Here is a 9,943-nt window from a genome sequence, read left to right as displayed (position 1 = left end):
ATGTGAATTCAATCAATTCATCAAATACTTCCATATTATAATGAAGAAGACATTCTTTTACAATTTCATCCCATCAAAAGCAGAAGAAGAAGCATGCAAAGCTAGCAACACGCCGTGGGTAGTAACTCGTCAGCTAATAGAAATAAGAGACATATACCCTCCTCCAGTTCTTGATTTAAAAAATCCATGGCAAATCAAGAAAACCGTCACGTACGACGAGGCGGTCGTCGGAAAGCTAGTGCTGCCTTTTATTGACGTTTTCGAGTATATTTTTCGATATTGGACGTTGGATATGGCTAACCTTGTAGTGTCAGGGCACAAGGTTAATGTTAGTTTATGGGATGTTACAGAAGAGAATAACCCTAAGAAGTATGATAATTATTTTGAGATGTTGCCTAATGATGATTATGCACTTGTGTGCTTGGATTTGTATAAAGATCGAGGATTAAGTGTTGATGATGAGATTGGATTATATTGGGATCCTAGGTCTTCTACGTTCGTGTTTAAGGAAATATTTTGATGATTCAGGAACTAGATCATAATGATTAATTGTAGATTTTTTTTTCTTCTTATTAGTTTTCAAACTATATGGAGATTGAAAGATACTCTTATTAAATAAAAGAGTAGTGATGATATAGTGATAATGAAACTATTAACTTCTTGTCAGTATTTTGGTTTGGATCTTATTTTTAATTTACTTAATTTCTGTTCCTATACTTTGCTGCAAGTGGATTTTCGAGAATTAATTTACTAAATCTTCAAAGCTAAATTGGATTAGATCTATCACTCAATATTTTAAATAAAATTTAAATATTCAAAAATTATATGAAAAGTACTATAAGTTGCAATTCTTTTCGTGTCAATATGATAATATATATTTTAAAAAGTTGATCAAAGTTCACATAATTTAAATTTCGAAACGCAAAAATGTTCACATAAATTGTGACCGAGAAAGTATTATATTATCTGCTTTCTTTCCAATACAAAAAGAAAAAAGACAACTTGCTAAGACAACTTATCTCACATTGTAATATATTCATAATTTTGAATTGAAAAAAGTACAAAGAACCTCTTCAATGTTATAAAATAAAAACTGTAAAGTAAATAAACTGAAGACATATATGGAGAGAAATTGATATATTATTCAATTTCAAACTGATGTACATAATTAACTGAAAACTTCTCTATTTATAGAAGAAAGGAAGCAGTTGCGAGACTTTTCAGGAAGCAGCTGCAAGTCTTTTTAGGAAGCAGTTGCGAGCCTTTTCTTGAGCTACTTGTAAGTTGTTTGCATGAGCTGCTCGCAACCTGTCTGTTTAATAAGAAACTGCTGCAAATCATTTCATTGAGTTACTTGCAACTTGCCTGCATCAGCTGCTTGTAGATAAACTTCAATAGAGTACTAAACGGATAATCTTCTTTAAGAAGATTATCTATAGCGGTGTAATAAATGAACATCCACAATATAATATTTTTATAACACTTCCCCTTGGATGCTTATTAAAAGATAATGTGCCTCATTAAAACCTTACTAGGAAAAATCTAGTGGAAAAAATTCTAGTGAAGGAAAAAGAGTACACATATTTAGTAATACGCATTTCTAGCTGCCTTATTAAAAACCTTACAAGAAAAACCTTATGGAAAAAAACCTTAGTAAGGGAAAAAGAATACAGCGCGTATTTCACTCCCCTTGATGAAAAACCTTATTTAAAATATTCAAATCTCGCATTTCAATCTTGTATATCATCTTCTTGAAGGTTGCAGTTGGCAAAGACTCGGTGAACAAATCTGCCTGATTTTTACTTGAACGGATTTGTTGCACACTAATGTCACCGTTTTTCTAAAGATCATGTGCTTTTATAAATCCTCCTTTCAATTGGGCTATGCATGCAATATTGTCTTCATATAAAATTGTGGGTCTTCTATCACATTCCAGACCACATTTTTCTCGAATAAAATGAATCACTGATCTCAATCATACGCATTCCCTACTTACTCCATGAATAGTTATTATCTCAGCATTAATTGAAGAAGTATCAACAATAGATTGCTTTTGGAGTGCCATTATATGTACAGTATCTCCATATGTGAACACGTATCCGGTTTGAGATCGAGCTTTATGGGGATCAAATAAATAACCTGCATCTGCATAACCAACAAGATCTGCACTACCTTTGTTAGCATAAAACAAACTAATATCAAGAGTTCCCTTTAAATATCACAATATATGCTTAATCTCATTCCAATGTCTCTGTGTATGAGAAAAGCTATATATTTCTAGTAAATTAACAGAAAATACTATGTCAGGACTTGTGGCATTAGCAAGATACATTAAGTGTACCAACTACACAGAGATATGGCATTTCAGGACCAAGGAGTTCCTCATCCTCTTTTGGAGGTCGGGACGGATTCTTATTCACTACAAGTAAGCGAACAGCCATTGGTGTACTCAATGGGTGCACTTTGTCCACGTAAAAGCGTTTTAAGACCCTTTCTGTATAGGTTGGTTGATAGCTAAAGATTTCGTCTGCAAAATATTCATTTTGCAAACCAGGACAAAGTTTTATCTTTCTAAGATCTTTCATCTCAAATTCTTTCTTAAGATATTCAATTGTCTTTTTGAGCTCTTCTGGAGTTCCAACAAGATTTATGTCATCAACATAAACAACAAATATAACAAATTCTGAAGATATTTTTTTTTATAAAAATACATGGACAGATAACATCTTTTATGTAACCTTCTTTCAGTAAATATTCACTGAGGCGATCAAACCAGATGCGCCCGGATTTCTTTAAATCGTACACATAATTTTTTATGGTTTAATCGAGTACATTTCTCAATAATTTGAATTATATGCTTCAAGCATTTTAAATCCTTCAGGGATCTTCATATAAATTTGATCAAATGAGTCATATATGATCGAGTACATTTCTCATCACTTTCTTTATTTCCAGGTACCTAAACTTACAATCTTTTACAATATTGTGCACTATATTGTATCAAATATATCATTAACGATTATTTTGTATCAATTCCTAAGCGACATAACTTGTTGAGATCGCATCATGTTCTTTATTTTTGGGTACCTGAACTTCTTCTGGAGTTTCATCAAATGTTATGCCGTGGGCTCTTCTAGAGCTCATTTGCTCCTCATTATGATCATTTGCTCCTATGATTTTTCTAAGATTGTTACCTATGGAACCGACCGGTTTACTACGCTTCATGCTTGCAGTAAAGTTTATCCTTTAGGGACTTTAATTTTAATAGGAGCATTTACAGCTGAAATATGATATTTAATTTTGGATCAGCAAATGCTTCTGCATTTGACTTGAATTATCTTCTGAATGAGGATCATATTAATAATAATTCAATTCATATAGCATATTCTCTAGCTGCTTATTTCATCCCCCAAATGTTAGAAAAACTAACATATATCCCCAATCTTCTTTGGGAAACCTATCTTTGTGCATTATGGTAGAGAAATTAATCATATACAACACATCAAAAGTTACTAGATAGTAAAAATATTTGGTTTCCGATGCTAAACCAATTGTGAGGGGAGGACTTATCATATATTATTGGTCTGATGCATACAAGTGATGATGTATGTAATTTAGAAAATCTTAGACCAACACATAAAGCTTTCATCTCATAAGCAATAGTTTAGCCATTAATATGAGGTATTCAATGCTAAACCGGCTTGGATATAAACCAGCATTATCAAGATGAACTGACTTGATTTCATAATCTGAAAATTATGCTCTTATTTGAGAAAAGCAATTTCAAATGCCAAACTACAGGTTGACAATAATCACCCATGTAACCATCTCATATATGCATTTATAAGTGGTTCACATGATAGGTGAATGGACCCATATTCACCTTTTACATATTTCAGAATCAGGGGTCTTAGTCCCAACTTTAGCTGGTATAATCAATTTATTATGAGCTCAAGCAACACAAGAGAATTCTTGAAGAATCTTCTAGTTCTTCAATATATGCTTATTAGAATTCTCAATTAGCTCATCATATTTAAACCAGATGGCAAATAAAAACTTCTAGTTTATAATGGCATGTGTTATCTTTTAGTAAACTTCTGGTTTACTATGGAATAAACTTTTATATCAGTAAACTTCTGATTTACTGTGGCTACCTTTGTATCGGTAAATTTCTGATTTACTGTAGCTACTTTTGCCTCAGTAAAAACTTCTGATTTACTGTGACATGTGATGTAGTACAAATTGAAGAATAAGGCGGGTAGCTTCTCACATACATATTTACCCCTTATGATTGTTGAAACAAGAAGATTTTCAATCTTTCAATCATTTGTAATCTCAGTATGATAGTTATTTGTATTAGTAAACTTTGGGTTTATCATAACATATGTTTTGACCACAATAATGACAAATAAGCTCTTTAGGAGCCTTCAATTTATTGTCCACAATCAAATATTATTCAGACATTACTTGTGTAATGTGTCTTCTAGACAAACAATTAGCTATTCTATGAGCTTTTGATAAATTTTGTACTACCAGATATTGCTCAGACACTTCTGGTGTCATGAGAGAAAATCATAATCAAATGAACAATATAAAGACAATTCTAAATTTATAAATGACAAAAATTAAGAATTTTAATATTTTTACCACTACATAATATTTTTCTTCTTCAGGAGGAAATTTTAATTATTTACTACTTCAGGAGAAATTTGAAATATGAAATATTGAGAATATATTCTCTCAATCGTATTACCTCTTCTGGAGGTGAATTGTGATATCATCACACTTAAGTGTGTGTGTTCATATTTACAAGCTTCGAACCTCTTTTAAGATATTTTCTACTTCGGGAGCAAATTGAGGTATGCATATAATATAGAGAATTTTCTCTAACTTATCTTCATTGTAACCATAGCAAGCCTAAATTACTAATTCTGGTGGTCCTAGGTATATACCACTTATGATGGTTAATAAATTTAGTTACAATAAAATATATGAGATCTACCCTTTTATAGTGATCGTATTTTACTTTCAAACTCTACCAGAGTTGCAAGTAAACTTATTGTCTTTGATTTCCTTTAGAATCAAGTTATAGGACTTCAATTTAAGGTAAAAACCTTACCTGATAAGCATGAAATGCTTTTAAAGTGGTGGTTGAGTTTTAGACATGATAGACGATGTTGCTCATGAAATCATCGTAACCAAGAGAGTGACTTTAGTTGGAACACTTTCAAACAATAAAGCCAAGAAAAATATAATTGGAATTAAACGGTTATGAGCATAATACCACACAAGATAACCATGTCATGCAAAGCTAACATATCTTTAACTGGGAAGGACGTTACTGCCAGCATCTCAACACCTCAGCTGGTCAGAACTTAAACTTAATTTTAAAGCTCTACTATTCACCACCTTAAGGATGTAATCTGCCTTATGATGCTCGGAATGAAGAAGATCTAACCACGGACGTAAGAGCATCGCCTTACATCGGAGATGAACACTAAAATAGAAAGTAAATTCGAAGTAAGTGCTCAAAATGACAGAGTCTCGTACTGATAACGTGTTATAAAATAAAAACTGTAAAGTAAATAAACTGAAGACAAGTATAGATAGAGATTGATATATTATTCAACTTCAAACTGATGTACATAATGAACTGAAAACTCCTCTATTTATAGAAGAAAGAAAGCAGCTGCGAGGTTTTTCAGGAAGCAACTGCAAGTCTTTTTAGGAAGCAGTCTGCATTAGCTGCCCGCAACCTACTTGTTTAATAAGAAGCTGTTGCAAATCATTTCATTGAGTTGCTTGCAACCTACCTGCATCAGCTATTTGTAGATAAACTTCAATAGAGTACTAACGGATAATATTCTTTAGAAAGATTATCTATAGCGGTGTAATAAATGGACATCCACAATATAATATTTTCATAACATTCATAAGCTTATTGTATCATTGCTACAAATATTTTTGCAATATATTGTGCTAGTGACCTTTTAGACTGCAGTCTAAAGATATTTTTGGCAAATAAATTTTTTTATGAGAAATGGTTAAATCAAAATCAATTTTTTATATAAATTATTACAAACATCAAATCACAATTTAATATTTTGTGAGCAAACTAAAAATCGTATTAGCAAACACTAGACTCAAGTCTCACATTGCTCAAACACGATAATCTTATATTTACACAACTTTTTAAAAGAGAGGCAAAATTTAAACAATAACCTAAAAAGGATATATTTGCATAAATCCAAACCTTTCTTTTCAGGTAAAATACACAAATAGCCTTCAAAATGGATGGTCTTGAATTCTTTTTCTACTTGCCCCATGGGCAGAACTTCAAGACAAGTGTTGCTCCTCAATAACTTCATGGGCAACTGTCATGACCCAAAACTCAACCTGTCGTGATGGCGCCTATCATGGTATTAGGAAAGCTGATCACTCGGACAATTCCAACATCTTCAAATTTAAGATATGCTAAAACAGGTTTAAATAAATAAAAATCTCATAAAACTGATAAAACTGTCGCAACTCAATACAGAAGTTCCCAAAATCAGGGTGTCACTGAGTACATGAGTATCTATACAACACAAGTATGAAATACTGTCTAAAAAAACTGAAACTGAATAAATAAGACTGAGAGATAGGGGATGAGAGTCAAGGTCTGCAGACGCTAGGGCAGCTATCTCGAATCACTACAAGAAATCTGTCTTTTAGTGGCGATATTTAGTAGCGACTTTATTTATTGCTACAAATGGTATATTAATATTGGCGACCTGATAAGTGGCTACAAAATAAAAATCTTTAGCGGCAACTTTTGCAGGTCGCCTCTAATATGTGCCACTAAATCCTGAATTATGTGTTCCCGCTATGACCAAAATTTTGGCTTCAAATATTTAGTAGCGACTAATAGAGAGTCGCCGCTAAAGGTATTTTAGGGCGACAGGGTCGCCTCTAATAGTGTAAATATCTGACATTTAACAATAAAAAACTAAATACCTAAGTTAAATCTTCTCATTTAATAAAAGAAGGCCGAACGACGGTCCCTTTCTTCTTTCCTCTTCTCGTTTTCTCTCTGCAAAAGCCAGGTTGAAACCTAATTTATGAAACCCAAATTCTTCTTTCAAATTCTCAAATTAAATCTTTCACTTTTGTTTAATCACAAGATGTGAATCTAATTTATGAAACCCAAAAGCCCTAACACCATTTGTATTTTAAGATTGTACTCAAATCGGGTAATGTGTTCAAACCCCAAATTCTTTTGGGTGTTAAATGCAGTTAGCAAGAGTGACTATTTCATCATATTTACCTCTAATTTTTTTAACCCATTTAAAATCTACAGGAGTAGAAAGTAATTTTTCCAACAATATCATCGTGTAAAGCCCTTCTCGGTGTTGACAATCTCTTCGCTGGGTAATTTTTTTTTTTTTTTGGAAATTCTGAACTTTTTGGTGATTGCATGTTTGGTATTCCTCTCAAAATGCTGAAATGAGATGTGTGTGTGGTATGGGTCTGTTATTTTTTCTGATATTTCTCGACAAAATTCTAAATAGCAGTTTTCAACTGATTCTTTTATTTTTTACGCGATTCTTTGTTTTTTGCGCGATATTGTTTTTTTCCTTTTTGTTTATTTGGTTGGTTGGTTTATTTTTCTAGTCTTTTTTAACTGTGCTTGTTAAGGTTGTAGCTTTCGATTTGCTATATTTTTTTACTGAACGTTATTTGGAGTACATTAGCAATTAACCATACCTCCAGAAGCCTGCAAAAGCTCTGAGGCTCACGTAGATGGTTAGAGCAACCCGAATTCGGACAAATTTATAACTTGATGAAAGAATGAACAAGCATACAATGATTGGCCTTTTCGCAGACTTAAAAATTATCTAGGATGGCGACACAGATGATAATTGCTCAGCTCTAATTATATTATGCCTACAAAATTGCCAACACATTGCTGAAAAATTCTAAGGTACACCTCATCGGTTGAGTGACAAACAGTAATCCTCTGCCCCCGTTTCACTAATGAAGTGAAGCTTCTTGAATTCTAGCTTCTACGACTGCTAAAGTCTATAATGGAGCTGTAATATTTTAATTTCATTTGGAGGAAATTTGATCATCTTAAAAATGACAGAACTTTCTTCATATCTATTTTGGGATCTCCCCTCCTTTTTAACTGTGGCACTACTTACTGTACTAATGAACTACTTATCAGTAGCCTTTGCTTTCAGTCTGTGCCAAATCTTCCACATGTATTTGTTTAAGAAGATACAATTCATCATTCTCAAAAGAAAAAGATGAAAACGAAATTTGATAATTGTCTAAAAAGTGTGAACTTATAGATTAAGGAAGCTGTTTGATGTATAGTGTGTTGCAGTACCTTTTTTTTTCTTACTCTTTTATTTTGTGATAACAAGGCACTTGGATAGAATATCCGACTTTTATTCACATGGTGTCCTTCCTTTTCTTTTAAGTTCCTGATAATGAGTCATCAGCAAGAACTGACCCAAAACTCAATGGAAATATTTCTGTTGTTTTAAAAAGGAACAACAAATAGGACTGGTGAAAGGACACTAGTACACATTCACTTTTGAACAAAATAGGAATATTTTGAAGGTTATAACACTTATACAATCACTGGTCCTTTAAATTATTATTTTAAACTTGGAATGGTTTAACATGGGAATGTCTTCTCTGCTTGCAGTAATTGTGACTGAACAGATACTCTTAAGATAATGGCAAGCTACAAAATCCTTTTCTCAAATTGTTTTTACATGTGAAATGCTTTGTTTTTGTGTTTATATTTGTTTTGCTTGATAAGTAGATTTCAGAGATTAATCATCTAATAAAAGATAAATTTACTTTCTACACCAAAGTAGTTTGGATCCAAATATTCCTACAGTTGGATAGTTGTAGATAAATTTACTTTCTACACCAAAGTAGTTGCATATAGCTTTTTCTGTTCGATGTAGTACCCTTGTGCAAATGTTTAGTTATTGGATTGGTGGCATTTCTATGGAATCTCTCTGTCTTGGTATCATACTGATTTATCAATGCTTTGAAGTAAAATGAAGCTTGGTTATTGTCTTAGAAATAAATTATCAATGCTTTGCGCATGGATTTTCTGTTTATTATGACTCTCGAGCTTAAGTCGCTTCTTCGGCCTAATGTTCTTATCTGTATCTTTGATGTTATCTTCAAGCTCTAACAATATGATCTTGTATTTGTTTCTTTAATAATAGGGACAAGGTTCTTAAATAGTGGTGACAATGAAGGAGGAGCTTAAAGCTAAGGCACTCAATATTTTTCTTTTTAGTTATATGTAAATGCGTACAATGACAATGAAGTATTACCTAGTATATATGCGGAGGAACTTGAAGCTAAGGCACTCAATATTTTACTTTTTGGTTATATGTATATGCGTACAATGATAATAATGTATCACGTAGTGTATATGCGGAGGAGCTTGAAGCTAAGGCACTCAATATTTTGCATTTTGGTTATATGTATGTGCGTACAATGATAATGAAGTATTGCATAGTATATATGTAACTGAACTTTTAGTAATGGAAATGTTTAGTATTTGGTTTAAGAAATTATTTTGGTGTTTATTAAATACTATTGGATGATCTTAAACTTATATATTAATGTAAACTCTAGTATTCAGTTGCTACTAGAGTAATATTAATGGCGAGTTTCAGTTGCCACAAAAAATTACTATTCAATAGCGTTATTAGAGTTGCCACTGATGGCAAATTATTTTTGTGGCAACTAAGTCGCTACTAAATGTCAATCTACAGTAGCGCTATTAGAGTTGCCACTAATGGAAAATCATTTTTGTGGCAACTAAGTAGCCACTAAATGTGACTCTTCAATAGCGGTATCAGAGTTGCCACGGATGGCTAATCATTTTTGTGGCAACTAAGTCGCTACTAAACATCACTCTACAGTA

General features: G+C 32.4%; 1 protein-coding gene and 1 long non-coding RNA gene across 2 annotated transcripts; both read left to right on the top strand.

Moving 5' to 3' along the window:
* Positions 1-40: 40 nt before the first annotated feature.
* Positions 41-520, top strand: LOC142177070 (B3 domain-containing protein At5g26805-like). Its single transcript, XM_075245531.1, has one exon. It carries the CDS (start codon positions 41-43, stop codon positions 518-520), a length of 480 nt encoding a protein of 159 aa, XP_075101632.1.
* A 6,506-nt stretch (positions 521-7,026) lies between these two features.
* Positions 7,027-9,557, top strand: LOC107798578 (uncharacterized). Its single transcript, XR_001650930.2, has 3 exons — positions 7,027-7,232; positions 7,340-7,410; positions 9,234-9,557. It is a non-coding gene; the product is annotated as an uncharacterized LOC107798578 (long non-coding RNA).
* Positions 9,558-9,943: the final 386 nt, after the last annotated feature.

This window comes from Nicotiana tabacum, chromosome 23, assembly GCF_000715075.1.
Source record: "Nicotiana tabacum cultivar K326 chromosome 23, ASM71507v2, whole genome shotgun sequence".
Lineage (NCBI taxonomy): Eukaryota > Viridiplantae > Streptophyta > Magnoliopsida > Solanales > Solanaceae > Nicotiana > Nicotiana tabacum.
The sequence above is the reverse complement of the archived record's forward strand: the minus strand, read 5'-3'. Positions and strand labels throughout refer to the sequence as shown.

Excerpts from the sequence above, each read along its gene's own strand:
- LOC142177070 (XM_075245531.1), top strand. The coding sequence starts at position 41 with ATGAAGAAGACATTCTTTTACAATTTCATCCCATCAAAAGCAGAAGAA.